At 47.6% G+C, this 27,079-nt stretch overlaps 1 protein-coding gene across 2 annotated transcripts; it reads left to right on the top strand.

Moving 5' to 3' along the window:
- LOC120951042 (protein FAM107B) lies at positions 1-26,599 on the top strand. 2 transcript variants are annotated; one of them, XM_040369544.2, is made up of 4 exons: positions 1-409; positions 16,287-16,413; positions 22,516-22,789; positions 22,885-26,599. In XM_040369544.2, the coding sequence occupies exons 3-4, from the start codon at positions 22,650-22,652 to the stop codon at positions 23,153-23,155; spliced, it is 411 nt and encodes a 136-aa protein (XP_040225478.1). In that variant the 5' UTR covers positions 1-409; positions 16,287-16,413; positions 22,516-22,649; the 3' UTR covers positions 23,156-26,599. The 2 variants fall into 2 exon arrangements, with proteins under 2 accessions (XP_040225478.1, XP_040225469.1); XM_040369535.2 differs by having other exon boundaries at positions 16,287-16,418.
- The last annotated feature ends 480 nt before the right edge of the window (positions 26,600-27,079 follow it).

Raw genomic sequence — 27,079 nt, 5'->3', positions numbered from 1 at the left:
TCCAGCCAGTGTTCCAGCGATCGCTCAGCCTCTTTCCCTTGCTCGCATTCGTCGCTCACGCTTAGGAGAGCGAAAGAGCGAAATAGAGAGAAAGAGAGGGACGAAAATAGTGAAAAAGAGAGAGAGAAAAAAGAAACATACACCGCCAACGGCATCGCTCTGTTGTGATCACACGGGGCAACGGCAAACCACGCTGCACACTTGTTCGCAGGCGGCATTCGAAGCGGTCGGACGCTTTCGCTCGATACGACAAAGTTAAAGTAAACCGAAAATAGTGCGGCGACCCAACGGACGGGCCACAATTACACAGCTACACGTTACAGAGCGCTTAACGTTTTGCGTGGTGTTGTTTGCAGTGGAGAAAGAGGGAAAAAAAAACAAAACAAAAGACCAACGTGCTTTCCTGCAGGTGCGTGTGCGATTCTAAGATTGTAGTTTAGTTTGAATGCATGCTTGAGTGTATGGTGACGAGAGTGTGTTTGAAAAAAAAAACAAAAACGTCTCCTCAGCGGGGGAGAACTATCTGTTGTCTGTTGGCGCTTAAAACCCACACACACACACACACACTCACACTCGGCCACACTTATTCAACAACTTCCCGCCCTGGAGGGAGGAAAAACTCCAATTCTCCAGCGCAGCGCTCGCCCCGGTCACTATCAACCGTCGTAATCAACCTTCTGCCTTAACAAACAAAAAATCTAATGTGTTATCCGTTTTCTTTTGCCCCGCGGGAACACCCGTTGACATCGTTGGAATGTGGCGCGCGCGTTGTGTGGACGGGGGGGGGGGGGAAATAAATAGCAAACGTAAACAAATTCGCACAGTCGGACGGCAGACCTGGCATCCCGGGAAATAATCAATCACCCAACAGTTTTGTAATGAAATATTTCCTCCAGCAAAGGGTAGGGGATTTAAGTGATTGTTTGACCAAAAAAAATGCATTTAGTTTTGGCTTTAACATATTTTTTTTTCTTTCTCTTTCTTTTTGGTACATTCTGCTTGCTTTTTTTCCCCCCGGAACGGAAACCGAAACTTCAAGAACGTTTCAAAAATCGAACGCATCGCGCTTTTTGCGTTCTTTCTTGTTTCCCCCGTTCCGTTCTCTGCGCCGTTCGTTTTGGTTCTTTGTTTTCGTTGCACTACTCTAATATGTGTACTTGTATGTGTGTGTGTGTGTGTGTGTTTGTGTGTGCTCGTGTATCTGTATTGTCCTTGCGCATGCCACACGGACAAAAAACGCGCGCGCACACACACACATACACAGGTCACTTACACGCAGTTTTTTGAACGGTTCCCGTACGCGCACCGTCATCTTGGAATGGCGGCGGCGGCGGCGGCGGCGGCAACCTGCCATGCTGGTCGATTCGTCCGGGGTGTCGGGTTCAGCGACTTTCCCGATGCCGAGGCGCGTTTGTTTGTGTTTTTGGCTTCCGACTCGGACGTTTCATGGACAGTGGTGGCCTCCCCTACCCCCTGTTCCCCCGGAAACTAACCTTCTCGTACGCACGCGTATGGCGTTGCATGTACGAGTGTGTGTGTGTGTGTTGTGTGAGTGTGTATGTGTGTCGTGGATGCTGGAGGGATCCTTTAACGAGACAGAGGGGCAAAACGATATCGAATGGGGTACGGGATGGAACATACACACACACACACACACACACACACACACACACACACACACACACACACACACACACTCTTTGTTGTCTTCACAACCCGCTGAATATCCTTTTTTTTGTATTGTACTATCTCTGTTCCTCATTGTTCCTGTAGATTCTCTCTTTCTCTCAGTCTCCCTTGTTCCTTTAATAAGTTTACGAGCTGTAACCATCATCATCATTTACGTCTTCGGTAGGGCTTTCCTTGCCTCCGTGCTCCTGGCATTTCCACACTCAAAAGTACTTTCAACTAAAAATGCATACCACAAGTGCCTCGCTACGTATGTGTGTTTGATTTATTACAGGGTTTGCTGGATATATTTTTAAATGCTGTATTTAAAAGCCAATCCAAATGTTGTCTAGTCACCAAATAATTGTGATTGTGAAGAAAATAACATAAATATCATATTGAACTATTGTAGACATTTTTGCAACAAATCAAACAAAGTTAACCGCTTCAGAGGTGCATTGTCATGAAGAGTGTTAACAATTGACGGTAGAAGCTAGTACTACCCACAAAATTTAAAGAACATTTCAAGCCAACAATTAATATTTTGTTTCCGCGAAACGATTGCGACAGCAAATGGTACATTGAATCGCAGCGAACCCTGTAAGACGAAAAACATTCAATACTACGCGGTGTAGCGTAGAACCGGTCCAGCAGCGCAGCATCTCACGTACCACATCATCTTTTATAGAGAGCATCATACACACACACACACATACATCTAACTATAGATTGTGCACTCATTGCGCGTGCTGTGTTGTTTTTCTGTCTGTTTTCAGCAGAAGAAGAAAACGAAAAAATAACAACAACAACAACAACAGAAACAACAAAACCGACCACACACACTCTCACACACCATTACCGCTGAGCGGGCAATGAAGATAAGCGGGCAATGGATGGATGATGTGATTTAACGAAACGACGACGACGACGTGCTTCACATGGTGGTAGTGTTTTTATTTGATTTTGCTGCGCTTCCGTCGTTGTTCCGGTGGTGCGCTGTACTTTTCCATTTGCGCTGCCACCTAATAGCACACACATACACACTCATACAGACGTGAGCGGTTAGATATCGGGTGCTGCCCAAAACCAGGAAGGATGTGTATGGGTAACGCAAACAACGGCATAATGTATGTGAGTGTGTGTGTGTGTGTGTGTGTTTCGGGGCAACCTTGTGTACGCCGGTGACCGCCATACTGTGACCGCGGACGGACATTGCCACAAGTGTTCGTCCTTGGGAGGGCTAAGGTCATGGGTTCAATACTTGGCCACCAAGTGCGACACGGTGCCACTTCTGCGGTCGGTTTCCTTTGCTCCAGGTTCGCCCTTTTACCCTTACCGGGTCACAATCGATCGTTTGGAGGTGAAGGATTTCTGTTGTGGGTTAGAATCAATATCTGGAGAATCTAACGCACAGTCTTTGTAGCATTACAGTCGATTCCGCAGGAAGAATTATGTGTTAAACGCAACAAATTTTGGATGTATTTATAGTCCGGTGCTTAAGGCACAAACTTCAGGATTTTAATATCTTATAAGATCCACCAAGGACAGAAGATCCACAACGACCAAAGACTGGCGCTGAGGCTGTAAAAACGACCCGCCTAAAACGTGACGCTATATTAGCGAAACTTCCTCAAACCAAACTCAGTACCACCTAGATAGACTTCAATGTCAGATGTGAGATGTGCCAAAAAACGACGGAATGCGAAGAGAGCATAGAACCCCGATTAGGGTCTCTGGAAAAAATAGAAATAGTTCGGCATTATACCTTCCCTCAGTCAGCCGTGTTCAGTCGAGGCGAAAGCTCGCTGTGCTGTCTGAGGGTGAAGAAGCTAATCCTACAAAATTTTGGATGTATTTATTTTACGTACCCAAAAGCACACACTTCAGGATTCTCAAGTTCTCATAGCATCGGCATCTACCATAGGCAGAAGAACCACCGAAACTTCAATGTCAGATGTGAGGCCCCAAAAACGCCGTTAGGCTACAGTTCCAAAATACTTAATCCGATGAGGGGCATAGAACACCGATTAGGATTTCTGTGGGTAAAAAGCCCTCTGAAATGGAAATAGTTCGGCTTTAAATCTCCCCCCCCCCCCCCCTCAGTTAGCCGTGTTGTTCAGACGAGGCGAAAGCTCGCTGAGCTGTCCTCAGCGGTCCTGGTGATAAAAATACCTTTCCAATATTCTTTCTACCGCGTATCCGATTTCCTAGCACAAAAGGCCTGAAAATGTCTTGCCCAGCCGCCCCTCTCCCGGGTGCCTACCTACAACATCCTGGAAGCACACCAGACAAGACCAAGATGAGAGATAGAGAGAGAGAGTGAAAGAGTCAGATAAAAGGGAGAAATAGCTAGAGAGAAGAAGAGAGAAAAAGGAGAAACAAAAACACACACACACACATCACAGCTCGTGGAACCGATTTCGAAGCGGATTTGAAAATCGAGTGCACTTTCCACGGCGGATCTGTGGCGATAAAGAAAAAAAAAAACGCAGATACAACTACGAGCAGAAATTGGGTTTTGGCGTCGGATCGTGGGCGGTGCGGGGGGTGGGTATCTACGGAACCTAGGGGAGCGGTGCGCCCGGGCCGAGCAAACTAATTTCCGTTCTGGTTATAATTGAAAATTGCATTTTCACCTCGGGATGCGCTCGAGACGTGCCCGCAGACATCACGGGCTGAGCTTTTCGGGCGAGCGAGCAAAGCTGGCTTCACTGTAGGTCGTGAAGTTACTTTTTCTTCTCTCCCTCACACACACACACACACACTACAAAGACACACTAGGGTGGAGGTGATGATGTTGGTGGTGATGATGATGATGATGATGATGGTAATAGTAACAAGAGAATCAAATTAGTGTAATTGAAATGTTCGAAAGGAGCTGTCGATGATGCACCAGTAGGCCCTGGGATGTAAAAAAAAGACGAGACCTGAACTGTCCCTGTGTGCATTATGCATAGGGATGGTTTATCGATTCGGTACGGGTTTGCCAACAATCTGTTTCTTCCGCTTCTCTCCAAATCAGTCGCGCGGGAAGCATCTTCCGCTTCTGGTGGGAAAACTCTACAAAAAGAGGGAATCAATTCGGTGCGGATTTATGGGTGGAACGAGTGCTGGCATTTTATTTTTTTTTTATTCCAAGATCAAACACAAAGATTCAATGATTTGAATCCCACAACTCGCGTCAAAGGTAAACATTTTGCTTTGACGCTGCAAGTAACGCGTGTGTCAACTTGAAGGGAGTTCTGGGATGCAATGCATTGATACTTTGTGTTTGAATCTTTGAATCATTGATATTTAACTCTTTCATGTCGAGCTGGAAGTTGAGTTATGGATCCGGCTGCTGCCCATGCCCAGGTTTTAAAAACCCATTTTCGCCCAACGCATTAAACCAGATGTGCCAGGTTTCCCCCTCGAAAATCAATCTAGCAGCTTCAAACTGAACCTCGCTACCTCGATCCGTTTGATAGGTCTGCACGCCCAGATGTGTCCCCTGTGGTGGTCGCAAACCGACGGTCGAGTAACTCCAGCAAACGCTTTGGGCACCTATTCACACACACTTAAAACCGGGCAGGCATCACATCGAAATAATGTTGCCCGACCGTTGACGATTATGGCATCGTACAATTATTTCGATTGTAAGCCGGATTGTGCAAGCGAATCGCTGCAAAATATAGAAGAGTCAGCAGCAGCACCAGTAAGCAAAAAAAAAAAAAACACGACACAACACCCCAGCACTTCTGTGTTAACACAATGTAACATGGGTAACGGTCCCACCACTACCCCGGCCGGTTGGCTCCCCAATGGATGGAAGATGATTTGTGTGCTGATCTCACTATTATGTCCCTCCCTGTACCGTATCGGGCCGTGGGGAACGCACTGTGAATTGCGCTGGGATGTATAATTTAATTTTTTTTGTTCGGTATGTCTCCACTCGTAGATGGAATAGTGCCAGTTTTAGCAGCGTTTTGTTTGTACAAACGACCATTTCGAAGGAACAATTCTTTTCAGTTTTGCATGGTTGGCAGATGCTATGGCTTACCAAGAGCAGCAAACAAAAAAACCCCTTACTCGAACCTTTGCAAACAATCAAACGAAGCAGTCACACACACACACACACACACACAACAACAAAATGGGAACAATCTACTACATCACACAACAAAAGAGAAATTAAGTATTGAAGTACAGTCATCTCGGTTTTTGATTGACATTTTAATGTGCTTAAAACTGGAGCACACGCTGCCACTGCCCTGCTAGGGCCGGTGGCAGGGAGGGATAGGGTGAAGGGGAAAGGGGGGGGGGGGGGGTTGCGGTCGTGTCAGCATTTCTGTCTCCATACATGCGGCAAGACATATGTTGGGCCGGCAGCAGCAGCAGCAGCAGCAGCATATACGTTTGGCCAGCTAGAAATCGCTGCACATCCTCTCGCCACCCCCCGCCCCTTCAACCCACCCGAAGGAGGGTTAGGCGCTTTTCTTTTGCCGATGCGTTTCACTGCGATGCGCGAAAGTAACGTAAGCGCGGGCCACACGCTGCCGGAGCGCGGATGACATAAGCGGCTCGGGGCAGGCCTCTCCGGTCTCATGCCTTTCTGTAGCATGTTTTCTTCATTTGGATTCCCACCCCCCCCCCCCCCCCCCGCCATGGTGGTCGGTGGCCCGCGCCACGGCCATGGGGTTCTGTTTTACATTAGCTTACGGAATCACCGTCCTCCCAATTGTTTTCGTGACACGGCAACAACTCTGCCGGCAGCAGCCGGAGCAGTGCCCAAACATACTGCCCGGAGATGACTGCTGTATGTCCGCCCTGGCCATCCCCACCCCCAAATGTCCAATGACTTTGGCCGTTTGCTTGCCGTTCGCTTTTCGCCCCAGCGCTTCCTCTTGGGGCACTCTTCGCGGGGCCCATTTTTGTGCTAGCCGGTGGGCTGTTGTTGGCGAGGGGGCGTTATCAAGCGGTTTCTGGAGTGCGGGAAGAATGGTGGTTGCCAGCAGAGGTCAGTGTTGTTAGGGGTACGTCGTTACCCAAGAAACGGAGCAGTTCGTAAACATCTTGCACGAGGGCAGTCGGTGTAGTTACGGTAGCGTGTAGGGATTTGGGGGCAATCGAATGGTTCGACTTTTTTGGAGCAGTTAAAATGAATTGTGTTTATATATTCTTTGCAGTGGAACAGGACTTATTGAAGGGTTATAGTCGATCGTATTGCTTATTGTTGTGCCATACACCGAAAACGATTTAACAGATGTCTGAAGTATGTTGAATATGTTGAAGACAAACTGTTGGACTTTGAAGGGATGGTGCGATACGTCTGTCAGATCTCGTTTTCTGATAGTTAGTTCAGTTTGGACTATCTCATATCTTTTTTTTTCACTCTTATGTACGAAACTGATACAATTGAACAGTATGCTAAGAGCGGTCGGGCTAACTAAGGATCGTTGAATTCTCACGTCGATTTAAATTATATTCCAAAATGTTTTGTTGACGTGATTAACGTTGCCATAGTGAAGTTGAAAACTGCTATAACACAAATTACACTAGCTCTGAATAAATCAAAACTATTTATGTGATAATTGTACCATAAAGACGAACGCGATCGAGTCATCGACATCACAAAACACTTTTGTGCTAGTTTTTGAATACACCGGTGGTTGAAAACTGTCACTGGACGTGGTATTGTCTCACAGTCAGCTGTAACTTTCTACTGGTATAAATAATTAAACGTCATCCGTTTGCAGTAGACACTAGCACAGTGCACAAATGGATGTCCATGCAGGAACCCCTGACGTGCTGATAAACTGACGAGCGGTGAAATGACCAAACTTCACACGATGTGTGTGGTTGAAGAGGTATAACCTCAATCGTCCCATTATAGGGGCGCCAAACGCCTACTCGCTGGTGTTTTAGGTCTGTGTAACCTAAAGATGCTTAACGAGATAGAAAGGATATATTGAATATGTTCGGCATTCGACAACAACCGCACACAGGCGTTTTTGTTGACATTACTTGTAATCAATGTCATCAATCGGCTGAAATTAGTTTTACTATGCGTTGAGAGCTCCTTTTCTTGTACATTTCGCACAATGTTATCCCCAACACCGTACGCCGGTAAGAGCATCAACGCTGAAGCTTTTATTCGGAAAATTCGCACACCGCTGAGAACAGGATCGATACAGCAGTTGGAAGGCGTATTGCTTATCGCAACACCAACAGTCCTGGAATCAATTCCCGTGCGGTGGTGTACCACGAACGAGCCAGCGAGGGCGCGAAAGCCTGCTGTTAGGGCGGGCGGCATATTGAAATAATTTAAAAATGCCAAAAATAGCAACATTGCCGCGCGCTCTACATCTCCAACTGCTGCTCCTCTGTCTACTTGTGGCGTATCATTCCTCCCAGGACCAGGTTTTGGCCCCCCTTTCGTTCTCGCTTCTCTAGGCTCTCATATCGCATAGGTGTATTTACGGATCTTTTTATAATAGATAAGTTGGGCATAAAAGAAGAAGAACTTTGTGTTTGGGGGGGATATAGGAGTGACCTGGAGGAGTAGCTTCAGCCACACAGTGTGCGATAGAGTGGTATACGGAGAGGTAATAACCTCAGAGTTGTGTCTCGAGCCTCTTCTCCCTCTCTGCCATATGTGTGTGTGTATTACCGTAACCGGACGGGAAGTCTCAAAACGCTTGTACATGTGTGTATGGTGGTGTAGCTCTATGGCTCTAGGACCGCAGCAGCAGCAGCAGTAGCCGCAACCAAAGTGTGTTGTGTGGCTGAGCCCACAGGAGAAGAGGGGCGACAAGCAGCAGTACACCAGCTTCTCCAACCCCAAACACACACCCAACCGCAATTTACTCTCGCCACCCATAGCGTTACGTGCAACCAATTTCGGTTCCCTTACTTACTCACCCCCCCCCCCCCCCCCCCCTTCCTGCTGCTGCCTGCCACCAGCGCACCCACCGCACCCAAACGCTCACTCTCGATTTCGTTCGGCTGTTGCTTCCCGGGCGCGCGCGCGCGCGCCTTTTGCCGCCGGTGCGTTGTGTACGAGATTGGTCTGTAATGCAATTTCTAATCTCAGCCCACCGCGGCCAGATTGCAGCCGAAGATTGCTTCCTCCCGCCGAATGGCGGCCAACCACACGCTGTATGGAAGTTGACATACTTTGTGTGGTGTGTACCGTCTTATGGCATGGCTAGGCTACAGACACACTCACAGCACGCCACAGCTTTATTAATTTATTTGTTAAGGCATCGGCATACGATGCTGCAGCTGAGTAGAGTGGTGATGGGAAACATTAAGTTATCGTCGGAATCGATTCCGGCTAGCTCCCAAGTTTTCGGAAAATGATTCCGCAATCGGCTCCGGCATCGAAATTGGCTCCAGAATCGGCTCCGAAATCAGAATCGGTTTTGGAATCAGAATCGGGTCCGGAATCGAAATCGGCTCCAAAATCAAAATTCTTCTTCGAAATCGGGGTCAGTTTCGGCATCTACATAAGAATTGGCGTTTGGGTCCAATGATGCTACGTAGTGATAGCCTCATAGAATCCAAATTTACTTGAAAACGATCCATTCTCATGAAGATTCCCGGTTTGGTTTCGCTTCTGACGCTTCTTATTTCATTTCAAGAAACGATTCTCATTCCGGAGCCTAATTCCAATTCTGGAGTTAATTCTGATTCCGTTTCCGGAGCAAATTGCGATTTCCAGGTCGATTCCGATACCGGAGCTGATTCTGATTCCAGAGCCGATTCCGGAATCAGAATCGATTCCAGCATCGACTCCGGGTAGGTCCGATACCGAGCTCCCACCGCTAGAGTAGAGCTTTGCTCGGTTCCGAGGCTTCTCGCCACTGCCTCAGGGGAACACCTGTGGGTCGGGGAACACCAGGGGTGAATCATTTGATTTGGTGATAGCTGCTGAGGCGGATAATTGTTTGCTGCCCGAGGGAGCCTTGTAGTGTAAACAGATACGATTATCCAACGGTCCTTGGTAAACGGGCCCGTGCGCGTGTGTGTGTCCACCCGTGGGGGCCGATTTGTAATCGCCATTGCGCGTACGGGACGCGAGAAGTGAGCCTCGCTAATCTCTTTTGTGCAGAATTCAACATTTCCAGCACTAATTTCGACGCCTACTTAGTGCACGGTGGAGGCAATGTTTTTCGGGGGCTGTTTTGCCGGATGTTGGTGTTGAAAAACGAACAGCCTGCCGGTGCCTAAACATTATGCCGACTATTCCCGAAGATGCTCCACACAGAACCTTCTCAACAGCGGACCGATTTGACTGGTTTGAAAGCGTTCGCACCTCCTGGTGGCGCCGCTGCACTAATCCGATAAAGCTAATGATGGAGCTTAGCGGACATTCGCATCAAATTCCATGCGGTGGGTTTTATTGCGCCTCACGCTGCGCGCAGAGCAGCAACTTTCGCCCCGCGCGCTCTTGGAAGAGATGTTTGAAATCGATTTTTTGCTGTTGCTACCGGTGCTTCGTTGTCTCTTCCATTACACACCGCCGTCCTTGCTCGGCCAATCTTGTTTATGGTGTTCCGGCTTACACAACCGGCGTGGTTCGCACCTATAATACAATAAAGACACAGAACCTTCAGAGGGTTTGCACTTGCTGCACTTCGTGCACGGCGACTCACGCAGCCGGTGGAGGTCACCCGGTCGGTGGGAGCGGGTGGCATTTCGACTACTTTACTGCTAATTGCATCAATTGCTACGATTAGACCTTCGGCAGTTCGGTGCTTCTCTTCTTTTTTGGCATCTTTCTGGGGAGTGGGGGGGGGGGGGGATGTTTGGAGTTGCCAAATACAACATGATGAAGAAGAACACAAGAAATGAGTTCGGCATTGGGAGATTGGGACAGTTTATGGGTGCGAGGTGTCCGCATGGTTAATACATGGGGGCGAAGGCTTAGGCTTTTTTTTGTGTTTATTGTTCGCCTCCGTGGAAAGCCGCACAAATGTGAACACTTCCGAATCGATTGCCTGCGGTGCGGGTTGCACCCGATCGGAAGAGAAAGTATTGGCCGGGGCCTTGAAAACCGCAACTATCAACTTCGGGCATGAGCTCTCGCACAACCTCCTCCCCCCCCCCTCCCCTTTCAAATTAGACCGTTTGTTTCGCGTCGGTTTGTCCGTTTTCCAGCTGGCTTTTGATCGTGGTGTTGCTGGTGCTATTTTCCGCGATGGTACGGTGTGTGGTTTCCACACTTGTGCGAGCCACCTTGGTCTTGGTCCCATTTTCTCAAGCACCGCCGCGAGTGGCCGGCATGCCCAACACCACCCCATCACCAGTGGAGCAATTTGGTACACCATTTTGGCAATGTCTTTTTTTGTTGTTGTTGTTGTTGTTTTGGTTGCTCTCACTCTCCGCTCATTAATTCCTTTTTGGGAGCTGGTAAGAGTGTGGCCAAAACCCCCTGGTCTGTTTGTGCCCGCGAAGGCCAGATCCCTTCAGACATCGAGCGGGCTTTAGCACGAGGTGTCGAAACCATCGGAGACCAGCGAAACCAACTGAAACAGAACTGCGCTGCAGCGAAAGCCGCACAGAAACGAGCTGAGCATCTGAAATGTATAAAACAATTCACCTCCAATAAAACAACACCCAAACAAGAAGAAGAAGAAGAAGAAGAAGAAACGCGATAATTATTTGGAGGCCGATTCGCTTTTCTGATCTCTTGATCCGGCGACAGCGTTTCATTGTAGGCAACCTTCGGGCGTGCGTTGCGAGGTGCCGTTTTTGCTACCTCTGCCTTGTTTTGGGCCCTGAAGATGGTGTGCAGTTGATTGATTGAGTTTTTTTTTTGGCTACTACGTTTTCAGGCGCGTCGTTGCCGCATCAGACATCCGCCAGCGCGCATCCCGCGCGCTTAGAGAGCAGGCTCCAAGTTAGGTTAGTTTTTTCCGCGGCTGGTTGCCGGAATCGATTGCCGATTTTCTTTCGGTTTCAATCGGCCGCCAGCCATCTGCAGCCGGCGGAACCGGCGACCAAAAAAGGGATTGAGAAATTAATAACCTTACGAAAGTTGCTTGCCCCGGTGTCCTACCCGCTTTGCCGTTCTGCTCCCGCTGTTGTAGTTCGCTGTTGTATCTGTCACTTGTTGGCGTTGTCACATGCCGTTTCGGAGATTGGAGGCCTAACCCCAGCCGTCTGTGTGGTATCTGATCTCTCTGTGTCAGAGCGGGCCTTATCGTCGTTTGCGTGATTGTGTTTGCGGGCGGAGCTGGAGCGCTCTCTAGCACTAGCAGGGCCCGATTTCCAGTTGCTTGCCAAGCTGTCAGCGGCCGTGCACGAATGACCTCGTTCGTGAGAACATTGCGCCCTATTCACGCCCGGGCGTAACATTGTGTCTAACGCGCTTTCACACCACGCGGGGGACGCGGGGGACGCGGGGGGGGGGCATTCTTTTCATTCCCGTCTGTGTGCGTGTGTGTGCGTGTGTGTGTCTAGGTCATTTCATACTTTCGCGACCTGTCACGTTCCCCATCGCTCACCACCCGCTGGGAAAGCGAACCGGGATTTGCGCATTCCAGCGCGTTGTTGGTTTTTGCGCCAACTGCTAGCTCTAGGTGGCTTGAGGACCTCCCGCCACTCTGTCAATTCCACCGGCTCTGCTCGGCTGTCCGGAGGGGTACGCTTGGGCCGGGGGACATGTGGAGGAGTGTGTCAAGAGAGCTTCCAACCAAATTTTGCCTCGAACAAAAGCTACCGTTCGAAGATGCCGAGGAAATTCCGCAACGAGGCATCACTTTTGGTGCACGATACGACCTAACAGACGCAGCTGGCAAAGGGCTCGGCGGCACTTTAATGCTTTATTCGGCACTTGCGGCAAACGATAACATGGCTTTCTGTTTAGTGAGTGTGTGTGTGCGTGTGTGTGTGTTGGCCCCGTACCTTACCCGCGCAATGGGCAATTCTCTTGGGGCGCTGCGCCACTTGATGATTCTTTACGCTGTCTGCAAGCTGACCGCTGGCTATTAATTTCCATCTGGGATTGTTTTTTTTTATTGTTATTATTAAAACAGTTCCCTTTCGGTTCGGGCAAGGGAGCTTCTTCTGCACCACCCGGTCCGAGCAGCTTGGCCGAGGCATGTTTTTCAACACTCAAAAAAGCGCGTTTGCCAGCCGAGCCAGACGCGCATGAGATCTCCGACTCACGTTCCCATCCGTCCTCCGGCTTTTGTGTGAGGTGTGCTGCATGTAATCTATCTTTTATTTCCCCTCCCCCCCCCCCCACGAGACCGAGCGCACTTGGTTCGTTTAGTATGTTGTTTTTTACCTTCCTCCCCTTTGCTTCGCCCCATTTTCCCCAGTGGCCCGGGCTCGTTTCCTGTGGTAGATTTTCCTGCCTTTTCTTACCTTTTTTGGAAACACCGCCGATACACCACCTTCTATCAAAGCACTGTGGCGGGGAGGGTTGCGGGGGGGCGATTGTCTGGGTGAGCGCGAACCGTGAAGGCTGGTGCTGCTGCTATTTGGCCGCTTGAATTTTCGGCGCTGTTATTCCACAATCTTCCACAGCGTGGGGTAGCAGCATCCGATACAGCCAGCCTCCTTCCCCTTTCCCCCGGGGTGAGCGGGCGATTTTTGGAGTGCATACACACTTCCTTGAGTTTTCCAACGGGCGCGAAAAGAAAACTCTCCGGATCGCCAATGGGAGGGGGGAGAGAGTGCGGGTAGCAATGGTTGGGACCATCTTGGCGCCGGCTTCCAATGAATTCAATCACGCTCCGAACAAGGGTTGCGATCCAAAAGACCCCCGTGCTGAGTGGCGCAGGCAGCAGCCCGGCCGCCGGGCAGCAGAGCACCTATCGATATCGTGTCTAATTGGTTGGATGCGGAATATTTGTATCAGGTGGTTGAGTAATGCGCTTTGTGTGCGCCCCGTGTGTTACATATGCATGGTTTCGGGGGAGGCCCGAGAAAGAGATGAGGTGGTTGGAGTGTGGTAGTGACGGACTGGCAGTGAGACCGTGCGCGATTTGCGTATCCCTCGGCGTAGGTATGCCTCGCAAGGGTTAGAATGTCGTAATCTCACAGATTATTGCTTTCAAACGATTTTTCCTGGAGCAAGGAGCATGCATGGTTCAGGTCAATAATTTGCTCATTGTGGTTATTGTTGGGAGTCAGCTAAGGGTTTCATCTGCAAAATGGTTTCTGCTACCAACTCCAATGCCCTTTTTGCATTTTGTTGACTAGATATCAAGGTTCAATATCTTGTGGATCTTTCCAGGAGATCTTCTCTTTCAAGAACACTTTAATATCGTCTGTAAACTTGCTCAACTCGCTCATGAAGGTCAGACTTGGTAGTTTGCCGTCAGAAATTAGCTAAAAGGGTTATCTAATACATGAGTTGCTTGTTCCAAATGCAACCCCCTTGCTGCATTCCTTCGACTAGACTTCAAGGTTCAATATCTTGAGGATCTTTCCAGCAGATCTGAAGTCTGTAAACTTGCTCAGCTTGCGGATGATGGCAAATTGGGAGTTTGCTATCAGAAACTAGACGAAGATTTTGTCCGGTTTATGATTTCTGGTACCAAATCCAATGCCCTTTTGGCTTTGCTTTGACTAGATATCAAGGTTTAATATTTCGAGTATCTGTCCAAAAGATGTTTCCATGCGTCGTCTCAGACATACGGCCACATATCTTTAAAGTACACATAAATACCGTCCTTAAATACCAGTAACTAGCTGGAACTAACATAGCATTCTGCAGCATTCTGAAGCAAGGAGCATTCAATGTTCTGATCAATAACTTACTCAAGCAGGTAATTCTTGGGTTTTTACTGTCAGAACTTTGCTAAAAATTGTATCTAATACATGATTTGCTGCTTGCAGCTCCATCGCTCTTGTTGTATTCCTTTGACTTATATATCAAGGTCTAATATCAAGAGGATCTTTCCAGGATATCTTTCCATGCGTCGTCTCACATAGGCGGAAAGACATCACATCGCTTTAAAGTACACATTAATACCGTCCGTAAATACCAGTAATTAGCTGGAACTAACACAAGTAGCATTCGTTTGCAAGGAGCATGCAATGTTCCGATGAATAACTTGCTCAAGCAGGTAATTCTTGGGTTTTTATTGTCGGAAATCAGCTAAATGTTTCATCTAATACAGCCCCTGTTGGATTCCTCTCGCTATATTTAAAACTTCAATGTCTTGAGATTCCTGGAGATATTCTCCAATCGTTTTCCATGCATCGTTTGATGGCATCCCGGACATGCCGTCACATCTTTTTTTAAAGAAGAGATTAATACCTCCCATAAACACCAGTAACTAGCTGACGTTAGGACCTGTTTTTGCTGACACACGACCGCATCCATGTGGAATGTGCAACATAAACACCAACGTTGGATCGTTCCTCACGTACTTGAGCGCATTTAATTCTGCTCTATGTCATGTTTATACACACATTAATCGCTGCGCCTGTGCACGCTGGCAAACACAAAGCCGCAGCCGGATCTAGTGAATTGTTGGATCGGAAAGTTCTAGCAAGATGTGGCTAGAACAACGAGCATCATTGTTCGATTACAGCACATCGAAAGGAGTCAATCTTCAAGCTCCACTACCGTTTGCAGTTTCCTTTCCAGTTTACGACGCGCGTGGAGGGGGCAGCAGACCTGTTTAAATGCATTATATTTAGCATTTAGAATAGTGCTCCTGTTCTTGACTATTCCCAACGCCCTGCTACCACCCCTTCCCCGCTACCACGGCCGTCAAGATCAACAACCATCCGTCCCGGATCTAATGCTTCTTTCATCTTCGCTGGCTGCCTTTTGATCTCCAGCACCGATCATGCACTCCAGCAGCACATCGTCTCTCTCTCTCTCCCTCTGCCGCGTTACATTTCCTTTCTCCCAGACGATAATAATAATAACCTGTTTCTTCTTTCTTCCCTCTTCGGCTGCACCCGTCGTGTGGGATCGGGCCCTAATGCAGGCTGGTGGGCGCACTGCTGCTGCACTGTGCAGCCGTTGCGGGCTGCAATTCAAGAAACCTTTCGCCCGGCGCGGCACACAGAACGCTGCGATTGTGCCTTGCCGTGTACTGGCTGGTACTGCCGCGACAACGCCCAGCCCCGGTCCGGTTTGTTGCCGCGGTGGAACATCTGGAGTCGGAGTTGAGAATGGTGCTCGTGGCCCGGTGTGTTGCGTTGCGCTGTACCAGGGCATCACGGGCATCGTAGACGAGGGAAACTTTCCCCGGTTTCCTTCGGGGAGACTGCTTATCCGAATGAATCGAATCTGTTTGTGTGTTGGGTAGAGTGAACTGCAGAGAGTGATCGTACTTGTTTTGAGTGAAGGAATGATCTAACCAGCGGGTACTTACAGCCATTAACCCCAAAATCAACGGACACAGAAACGTGCATTGAACAGAGCTCCAATCGGGAGTCATTAAACTGCCAGCACAGACACGTTCTGACCCCAAAACGAAAGAAAAAAGCGCATGGGCAAGAATGTATCTACCCCACCCTCCCTGCCAGTTCCAATTCTAGGCCTCGCCGTGTCCCTTGGTTCATTAGAACCGCGCGCGCTTTCAATCGTGTCTGTGTGTATGCCCTGCATTTTCAAATCTGTTTCTCATGTCACATTCTTCCATTTCTCCATTTCTCCGCAGAGAGGGCGCCTCGCCTAGAAGTGAAAGCTGGAATCACGTCAACATCAGACACACACACACACACTCTGCCCGTGCCAACCCTTCGCAGCGGGAAGATCTACGTTCTGCGCCCAGGCCCAGCTAAGGGGTAAGGTAAGTGGGAGGCCCCGTGTCCCTATCGTATGATTGATGTGTCACAATCCGAATTCTCCCTCCAAAACCCCAAAACCAGCCAATCTGACAGCTCATTAAACAGCGCCGGCAATCAAAGCCGGCAATTTCTATTCTCCCACCCAAATGCCCGGGGCTGAAAAGAGGGAAGCTAGGGTTGTCATCTAAAAAAAAAAAAAAGAAATAGCGTGGCAATTGAAACACACTAACAGCGCGAACGGACGGGGCTGTCGGTTTCGTTTATCTGCTCAAATTTTATGCAAGTGGGCCATCCGCTTCCGGGGCCGCGCCGCCACTGCTGCTAAGGGTGCATTATGATGCAAAAGCCGAAGAGAAGGGATGGATGGGGAGGGGAAGCATCTCGTGAGCGGGGAGGGCACACAATTGCCCGCGGGAACAAACGAAATGCGGAAGCGATTTGGCACAGTTTTTGGTGCGGTTTTTTTTTGTTAGTGTGTGTGTGTGTGTTTGCGTTTGTTTTGTTTTGAACTCCCCCGGTGCGGGGTGGGGGAAGCAATAACACTCGCCCGACCCGGCTTTTAACTGCGACACTTAAGCAGCTTTTCATCACGTGCACAGGTGTGTTGTCGCCCACGCATTCGTGTGTGTGTGTTGGGTATGGCTTCCAATGTCATGTTCCGGCGTGTTGTCTATTATGGCAGGCACGCGCGAAGGGCGGGGGAAGTCTCGTACGCCATTCGTATGCGTGCTTCGGAACCGAGGGAAAGTTGAAAGTGTAGACAGTGTGCTGTCCGTTGATACAAACCCACGGTGGGTTGTTGAAATAGCGAGAATCTTGGAGAATCCAGATGCCTCCAACCGACGAAACGTTGGCACGGAGTGCGAGAGCATGGAACAAGCACGTCAAAAATAGATGAACTAACGCTACTAAATCGTCAAGGTCATGTCTAGCTTACAATGTTTTTGTGTGTGTGTGTGTGTTTGTGTGGAACGACTTTGACACTGGTTCTCTTGGCGCGCGGCACCGAACCCTGCTAGAACCGTTGACGCAACCGCGACGCCCTAAACGCACTTTGAATGGTTGCGCGTAAATGGCGCGACCACTAGCGCGCAAAGCGAACTCGTTTTGCACCCAGCTGTTTTGCAGGTGTAACAACTGATCAAACAGGTTAGGTCGACGACGACGGCGACTGCAAACTGAAGTTGTACAGTGCTGGGCGTAAATACAGTGGTAGTGAGATAAAAAAGGGTAAGTTATCTGGGTCAGGGGTCGGCAAACTTTTCAAGCAAAAGGTCCAGATTGAACAAATGGAATGAATGCTGCTGCGGGCCAATTGTCTAGACTCTTCTCTAGAATGTTCTAGAATATTTGGAAATGTGATACATTTTTTACGATAGTGCCGTTTTCGTACGAACAAAAATGTGAATATGTTGTATGTTCTTTTTCATTGAAGTTCAACTATCTACATCATACAAGAAGAGCAAAAAAGTATATTTCGGCGTAAACACCATCGACAAGTCGGCTCAAAATCCGAAGAAACTCGCACTGTACTTTTCAAGGTGCAAACCATTGCTCCAAAATGTCATGAGAATCACATCACACTCACCACCGAATTCAATGAACATATTCGTGGTAGCTTGATTTTCATTGCTGATACTCAATGAAGCGCGAAGTGCGAGTGCTTGAGTAAAACCCGATACTCTGACTGACAAGCTGAGCTTAATGCCGGCGCAAGCATAATCATGATTTTTGCTGGCTGTGAACAGTGCTTCCCAATGCCACTGTTTCAGTCACCAACACTCATGATTGAAACGAAGCTCAAATCAGCACACGTACACCACTGAGATGATCAGAGGTGAGAGTCAAACAGTTGGTGGATCAATCACATGCTTGGTGACATTTTGTTTAGCACCCAACACTTGGTCCGTCACTTGGTCACCACATTTTCCATCGGTGATAATCACGGCATTCTTGGAATATACTTGGCGTGTGGTCCCAAGCAGCAAAATGAGCATGCCTTCTCACTCTGGTCTGGTTTCAAAATGTCGCGCTCAAGTGACTGATCAAGAGTGCGGTTGCACAACGTGTCACTAAGCATGTGATGGTCGCACCAACTGTTTAAGTCTCACCTCTGATCATCACAGTAGCGTTCGTGACGCTGATATGATTTTGTTTCAGTAGGAATTTGTCATGACTATGTCAGTGACATTTTACAGAATTGATCACAGTAAAAAAAGTCATGACATAGTGACTGGCCAAGCGTTGGTTGCTAAAATATCACCAATCATGTATTGGACACTGTTTGAGCATCACCTCTGATTAGAACAATTGAGTACGTGACGCTGACATGGATTTTATTTCAATTTTTTTTTTCATTTATTTTTAATGACATTGACAGGGACATTTTGCAGCAAACGAAAAGATGGAGTGACAAAATTACAAAACAAAATATATTTTTTCGTAGGGATTCGTTTTGGGGTTCAAATCAACCAAAACCACCTATAAAATGATCTCAAAAATGAGTTAACAAATCCGCATTTACTAGGTAAAAACTTTTATTAGGCTATTGATGTTCTATTGATGTTGATTTTGGTCACATGTGTACGTAAGTAAGGACGTGCTGAAACGGTAGCAAAAACAGTAATTGAGCTATTTCTCAAACGGTTTTAGTGGGGAACAAGTAAGACATTCAGCCCGATCATGGGCTCGAACGGCAGTCGAATGGAACAGCAGACTTCGAATCGAACGGCAAAATAGTAGAATCATTCAAATCAATTCGAATCGATTAAAGTATTTGGAACTTTTGAAATATCCAACACACCTTGAGATGTAAAAAATCAAGCCTTCTTGGTCTAAATTTCGATCAATTTTATGTGCGACACTTTCCGTTCGACTTGCCATTCGAGTTCCGCGAGCAGGCGTGTACCTTTGCAAATACCTTTGCGTGTACCTTTGCGCAGATGTTTTTTTTTCTATCAGCAAAACATCAGTTTACATCAGATTATGTTATTGATTTGTTCTCCATTTACAATTTAACGTTAGAATGCTTTGTTTTTACAGGGTTTTCCAAGTATTCTCATAGTTGTGCGACACTTTCTTGACTCTTTGTTATGGGAAGTTATAAAATTATGATGAGAATTGGATTCTATTGTACCCTTTTTGGTCAAGTTCATTTGAAATTCCTATGGGATTTGACCAAAAAGGTGCCATAGAGTCCAATTCTCTTTACAAATCTTCATTTCCCGTTAGTAAAAAAGTGTCCCACAGCTCTGAGAACCCCGGAAAACCCCTGTAAGAATGTCACTTTATCAATAAGTCGTGTGCAATGAATGTTCTTTTTGTGCATCAACACTTATCCAGTACAATCAAAATATCGTTTTAACGTTGTTATGTTTCGTATCCAAAATTACATTCGGATCAAAATTACTGAACATTGCCGACCCCTGCTTTAAGTGTTTTTTAATCATAAGTCGTTAAAAGAAGCAAAATGAAGAGTTTAATGCACTAGCCCTAACTTACTTGATACAATAGAAAAATATAGAAGTCATGTGAATTGGAAGATATTTAGCCAACATAGAAGGCTTGTTGATTATTCTTCAATGTATTGAGGTCCTTATGTTTTCGGCCAAAACAAAAATTATCCAAAATTTTCTCTTATTCTATTGCTTATAACATTCCCAACTCCAGGGGCAAAAAATGGAAATGAAAACCCCTGCCACTGTCACCCAGTTTTGATTCCAACCAATTGAGTATTCCCCTTTGGTACATATTTTTTTCCTTTTTTAACATTACACCACGGCACGGGTGTAAACACGCTTATGCAAATTTGAGCCAGATTTAGCCAGCGAATGCTAAACAACAACACTATGCATGGGATTTTTATCAGTACCGTTTTATAACGAACCGTGCCCCGTTGCAATTCCGCCCGTGCTCTCTCTCTCTCCCTTTGGTGTCGAGCGGCGCAGTGTGACGAAATAAAGAGCCGGTACGAAACCCGAGTTAAAGAGGCATAGCGGAGGAGCTTTTTAGCATTACGGTGGAGATTAATGATTCAAAGTTATGCAACTTATCAATTCCACGCAGGACGCCCAGGTGATGTGCCTTTTTCTGTGCCTGTTGTTTGCTTTATTTACTCTTCTGCTGTTTCTGCTGCTGCAAATCGAGCGGCATGCTAATTATTAGCATCACCTACTCCGGCTGGTGCTGGTGGGAATATATCTAAAGCTGACAGGCGGCGGCAGCTGCGATATGCCGTTGGGACAAACTCGTTCTGGCTAGGCACTTGCGGCCGAGCACTTGTCCACGTACGCGCGGCGTGGCCCACGTACGTGCTGTTTAGAGGTAATAGGCAGCAACCAAAACAGTCTGGAGTTTGATAAGAAGTCCCCTCGGGAGGAGTGTCCCGTGGCTGGCAGGGAGGCGCAATCGGTGTGTAAATCTAGCACGAGCAGTTTCGTTCGCTAGCACTATCCTTTCTAAGCGCCCCGCTGGCTTATCCATCGCAACGCGGGGAATGTACGCGGTGAAGTCTCCAGCCAGTGAAATAGGCAAAACCCATGCCTGCACGTACGCTTGCTGTGGTTGCGCGACACCGTGCGGATGTTGCAGCGCCGGTCAAAGTAAGGCGATGTGCGATGGAAAATGATGGAAATTGATCAGATTATGTAACAGTTAACCAACGCCTCGAAACACACATACACCTGGCCTGCTGCTCCTCCGTCACTCGGGCGGAGAGATTTAGCTCGGAAGTCGGAACCGGTACGCAGCAATGCGCACGCACGCTGACTTACTTTGCACGCTGGTCGCACTGAGCTCGTGACGATCGTAACAGGCGTCGAAAGATGCGGTGCCTGGCAGGCATTCCAAAAAGCCTAATTGCTGTCTGGATGCATTACAGCGACACGATGCTGGTATAATTGATGACGTACCAGAGGTCTCACGTGACTTCTTCACCGCCACATGGCTCGTTAGGTTAAGTCAGTACGGCATCATAGGTGGAGTCGGAATTTCATTGGGAATTTGTCAATTGGGGCTGTGTGAGACATCTCTAATCAGAGATTTACCCATATTCTGTAGTTTTCAAGAAGTTCCTTTAGCTGCCACAAATCCTGAAAGAACATCCTACCTAGTGATGGGTAAAGTTGGCAAAAATCTGGAGTCCACTTCGATCCGACTCCGATAATTTCAGAATCGACTCCGAAAGGTCCGCCCAGCGTTATCCGGAGTCGTTCAGAATCGTCCAGAGTCGTCCGGAGCCGTTCGGAGTTGTTCGGTGTTGTTTAGAGTCGTTTTAGTCATTCGGAGTCGGTTAGAGTCGGAGTCAGCCGGAGTCGGCCTTCGAGACAAAGGCTTTTACACGAAGTGCACGCGCAAAGTGAAAGACAACAAAAACCCAACTAAATGAAATGCTTGATCACAAGCACATTGTACTGGACTGGAGTCCGATCGACTCTGGACGACTCCGAATGACTTCGACTCTGGTCGACTCCGGCGGCAAACGACTCCGGGCGACTCCGAACAACTCCGGATGAATGCCGGATGACTCCGACTGCGAGCGTAACTAGTGGTTCGGATTTTGCCGGACTCGCAATCGGACTAACAAAAGCCGGAGTCTGATCGGAGTCATGGGTGCGCTCTGCAGATCACATCACTAGTCCTGCCCATACCCTAACAACACGGACGAGTCTTTACAGCGGATCCTCCGGGATTTGCCCAACCTCTAAGCATTGGCCGTCTTGCACTGATGATACTGTGTGTTAACTTTGTCTACGCCTAATCCGCAACAGAGCACGCCGCATACGCACCCCTTCTAAGCACGACTACAATGTACCGTCCGCACTTTATACCCACCAAAACCATCCGTGAGAAAATGCGAATCTTCGAGCAAGGTGCGACAGGTGGTATTATTGCTGCTTTGGTGTGCGCTCGAGCTTGTGCTAAATGCGATAGAGTGCTGTAGGTGAAGTACGGCTAGCTGTGAGGCTATACAAATAGTTTTGGGTAGTTGGCAGTCATCTGTTTTTTTTTTCTTCTCAATTCTTCTTCCGCGTCTACTAATGTTTTGTTTTTTTTTTTTGTGTGCTTCGGTGTGTGTTTCTTTCAACCGTCTCCGAGCAGATGAAACAAACCTAGACGACCGGATCGTCCCAAACGGTAACAGCACATACGCGAGCGCACCAGCCCAGCACCAGCAACGCCGCGCATCGTCGGCCGAACTACACGCGCCGCACCCTACCGGACCAGGAGCGGGAATGATGCGCCCAATCAGCACCAGCCAAAGCGTCATGACCGACGCGCAGGGACTGATCGTACCAAAGAAGCTGGCCAACCCGGTGCTCGAGTCGATCGATCGGCAAAATCTGCACCGCGAGATGATGTTCAACCAGAAGATGTAAGTCAATGTCCACCCTGTGTGTGCCGTGGACTCCGTTTTCTAATCCCACTCCTCTGACGTTGCTTTGTTGTTTTTCTTCTTCTTCTTTTTAGTGGCAAGAGCGTCCTGAACCAAAAGTCCGAGCTGCAGCGGGCGCTCGAGAAGCAGAAGGAGCGCCAGGTGCTGGCGGCCCAAAACCTGGCCAAGCAGACGGAGCAAACGATCGCGACCGAGCTCGGGCGCGTCATCATGCAGCGCGCCCAGCGGCTGGAGCAGCAGAAGGGGGGCAGCGGGACGGGCGGGACCGATCCGACCGGCGGCTCGATCAACCCGGAGTATCTGAATGCCCGGGCCAAGCTGCGGGCCACGGTCGACACGAAGTGAGCGGTCCCCAGGCAGCCGGTGCCAACTCCAAAGCCAGCAAAAAGGGTTGAGCAGGAGCGGATGGGCCGTGTCCTGTGGGGTACCGGCGTTTCGTTTTTAGGCTTGCTTTTTTTTACGTTTAGATCCTACTTTTAATCCCTCAACGTTACTCTAACGCGACCTCTTCGTAAATGAGCATTAGCATTAGTTGTGCGGCAAAGCATTCGGCAGCGGTAGCAGCAGCAGCCATAGAAATTAGGTTCGTGTCGGGTGTTTGCGATTGTCGGGTGCGCATGCAGCAGGCGTTATTTCAGGCAGAATGGAACGCGCCCCGTCGGTTGAAGGCTTCTGGGCGCTTTTACCCACGCGCGTGTGTGTCTGTGCCATTTGACTGAAACCCGTTAGAGTGTGAATGCGTGTTTGCAATGTGTGTCTGCGTGTATGTGTGTGTGTGTGTGTGAGAGTGTCTTTTTTACCCGCCAGTGATACGCGAAGAGCATGTACGTTTGTAGGAATGTTTGGCAGGAAGCAAACAAGCAAAAAACATGGATGCAGTAGCGAGCGAAACCCGTAGGCTTTAAATAGGATTAGTGAAGAATGCTCTGCTGCCTGCTGCACAATGCGTATTATGTGTTTTAAATCATCATCGAACTGTATCTCCCTCTGTGTATTGTCTGTATTATACTGTCGCTTTTCGATTTGGACGTAGGTGTTTTATGTTAGGTGCGTATCGTTTTAAAAAACTCCGAAGCTTGCCGGTGTCTGGGAAAAGCAATGGGGCAATCCCTGTTGTCACTTAAAATATGAGAGAAAAAAAGCATAGCACACACAGACATTCATTTTAACCCCCGAGCAAGGAACTGTGCATGTGTGAGGGTGCGTATGTGTGTGCATAGGGAGTACTGCTAGCGATACTGTTTGTATAAGAGAACACAAATTTACCACAGACACAAAAACCCCCCCATTTAGCGAGAAAGCAATTACAAATACAAAATAGTCACTGATAGTTCTTCCAACAAAAACAAAATACAACAAAAACGGTAAACATAAACAGCTGATGATATTTGTAACCCACCATCACCCAGCTGCACATTCTAATAGAGACTGCGGTTGTAGGCGCGATTGAGAGTTTTATTTATACACAATCGGATTTAGAGTGGATTGTTTCGAACGTAGATAATCAAAAGGCCGATAGGGGTAGAACCTAATCCCTCCTCTACCTCCCTCTCAACACCCTTTAGGAAACCTACTCACCACGCCAAAAACGAGTTGCATCACGATCAGTCTTGTGTGCAGTTTGATACCAAATTGTGGATTGTGTGGAGTGGTGGAGAAAAATGCAAATTAAAAAAAAAAGGAAAGGGTAGGAAAATGATAACAAGACTTTGCAAGCGAGTGGGTTAACAGCGCAACACTAAATGAAAGGCTGAACGAGCTGAACGGGTGGATAATGGTGTAAACTCAATTTATTGCATTGCAACCTAACGGATAACCACTGAAGCATTTCTACCGTATATTCAGCAAAGTAGTGGAAGATAGATATATATATTATATGATATACAGAGCATTTTTTCTTCCTCCCAATATAAACCCGTGTTACTCAAGTTACTTGTTGTTCGTGCGGTCTGCCAGGAGCGTATACGGACGGAGCGCAAGGGTTAGAAGGATAAGGGGGCTGACGGCTAAGGCTATATTATTGCTCAAATAATGCAACAAGCAGGTCGGGCTCGGTGTTATTTGCCGCCCCTGCCCACTCTCTTTCGTATAAAAGAAGTGTGTGTGGACTTCGTGTAGCATTTAGCCCCGTTTCTTTGACAAATCTCGACACCTTTTTGCTCACCAAAACAAACGCCCCCGTTGCGTTTGTGCGTAGGAGTAGAGTAGAGTAACGCCACGGGGTAAGCGATATGCGTATGTCCGACCGATACGCTGCAATCCTGTGTGGTTTGCATTTTTTTTTTTTTTGCAAAACAGTAACAGGACAGGAGCAGGACAGGAAAACCCAAGTGTGCGACGATGGTCTAGTTTGTGATAGCAGCACCTAAACCCTACGCGAAAGGAAACAAACAAACACAAAATTAGAAACGATATGAGCTCAGCCGACGAATGTCGATGCTATTGGAAAATGCGAAGTTAACACGTGCACCCAATCTAATGGGGTTTTTGTTTCCTCCACTCACGATACTTTTTATCCATATCTGCTCCCAAAAGAAAAGAAAAAAAAACAAATATTTGTAACAAGCGAGTAGAGGCAACACAGGGAAGAACATTTATCAAAGAAACAATTTATTAATCGATTGGGAATGCATCTACCTTTATACATACAAAAAAAGCAAACAAAACAAATTGGGCCTTAGCGTAAACATCTTGAAGACTAGGTGGGAGTGGTAGAACGGATCCAGAAAAGGAACACACACATACACAATCAACAAAATATATGTAAATCGTACAGATCGAAACGAACCACCGTTGTTAGGCAAGGGACAGAGAGAGAGAGAGAGAGCGAATGGAAGGGAGATAGTGGGAGATAGTTTAGCTAATGGAGGAGATATTTTAGCGCGATGCATGGTCATGTGCCGGTAATGGATTAGAATGGTGGCCGAGTAAAAAAAAAAGGAAGAAAACAATACGGTGCACAATCAATGTGATTATTGGGTGATTTGGAAATTAAAACAGAAAAGTAGTGCGTTGTGTTTTTTTTACTTAAATTTAGTTGTTTCTCCTCGTTTTTTTTTCTTGTTTTCGTGTGTCAAGGCGAGAGTAGTAGGCACACATTAGGGGGGGGGGGGGGCGATTTAGGAAAAGGTAAAAATTGTTAGAGCGAGGGTTTTTTTTGTGTGTGTTGTTGTGTACATTGCTTGTGCGAAATTTCATCAATAATTGCGAGACTAAATTTATCAACACATTACACAGCAGAGCAAGCGAATGCAGGACGGTCCCAAACTCCCCAATGAATTGTGCATTGTGCAACGAAGCATTCTTTCCCCGGCAGAATCACACCATTACAACAATTACCATTGGGTACTCCCCCCCCCCCCAGTAGTGTACCAGTAGTGCGGTGACATTGAAGTGTCTTTAAGCAAAAATATGGAACAAAACAGCACGTGCGCTTGTTACCGCAGGGACATCGAGCGAAGGAAAGCATGTGGGCGGACAGGGATAAATTGACATAAATGTAGCAGTGGTTCTCTCAATGTACAGGCGTGCAAAGAAAGCAAAACTCGATCATCCACAAACCAGAGCCACACACACACACACACCGGAACGGTCATTAAAAAGCAAAGTATTTACAGTGCACACAAATTGTGAGAAAATAAACAGGAAAATTAGAGTTACACGTAACACAAAGAGCTCTCTGGGCGCTGAAGCACTGTGGGAGTAATGTGAGAAAAGAGAGAAACGTTTGCGCGGGGACGCATTGTGTGTACTCTTCTGGCTGCAAAATAAAACGGAATATTCGTATAATTTTTGAGCCAATAAATGGGATGCCGCCTCCGCGTTTTGCTACGAAAACGGGAAAGAGGAACGGCCGGGTTGGGTTTAGAAATTCATCGTGAAACAAAGCTAGCGATTTAAAATGCAATCGTTATGGGACAAAGCAAGGTTTAGCAGGGAAAGAAAGGTAGTACGATTTGTGGAAAATGGTGCAAAACAATGCATTACGCTGTACTTTTTGCTTCTCCTCTGCTGTGTGTCATCCATACTCGATTGAGAGCGCATTTGATAAAATCCATATCTGAAATAAAAACGAACGAAATTTGTTTCAAAATACCGCGGCACGATTCACGATGCATTTCACACCCCCATCGCCGGGCTCGCAGCCAGATGATTGGGCGCGCGACGCATGTATTAACCAATCGGCCGAGAAAGGACGGAAGGATAGGAAAAGTACAGCAGCCAAATTGGGTAGAACTGTTTATTACGTGTAAGCATTTTTATTAGGTT

Source organism: Anopheles coluzzii, chromosome X (genome assembly GCF_943734685.1).
Source record: "Anopheles coluzzii chromosome X, AcolN3, whole genome shotgun sequence".
Taxonomy (NCBI): Eukaryota; Metazoa; Arthropoda; class Insecta; order Diptera; family Culicidae; genus Anopheles; species Anopheles coluzzii.
This window is presented reverse-complemented; position numbering and strand designations above follow the sequence as displayed.

Excerpts from the sequence above, each read along its gene's own strand:
- LOC120951042 (XM_040369544.2), top strand. The coding sequence starts at position 22,650 with ATGATGCGCCCAATCAGCACCAGCCAAAGCGTCATGACCGACGCGCAG. Across the intron at positions 22,790-22,884 it reads ATGATGTTCAACCAGAAGAT|TGGCAAGAGCGTCCTGAACC; the intron begins GTAAGTCAATGT and ends TCTTCTTTTTAG.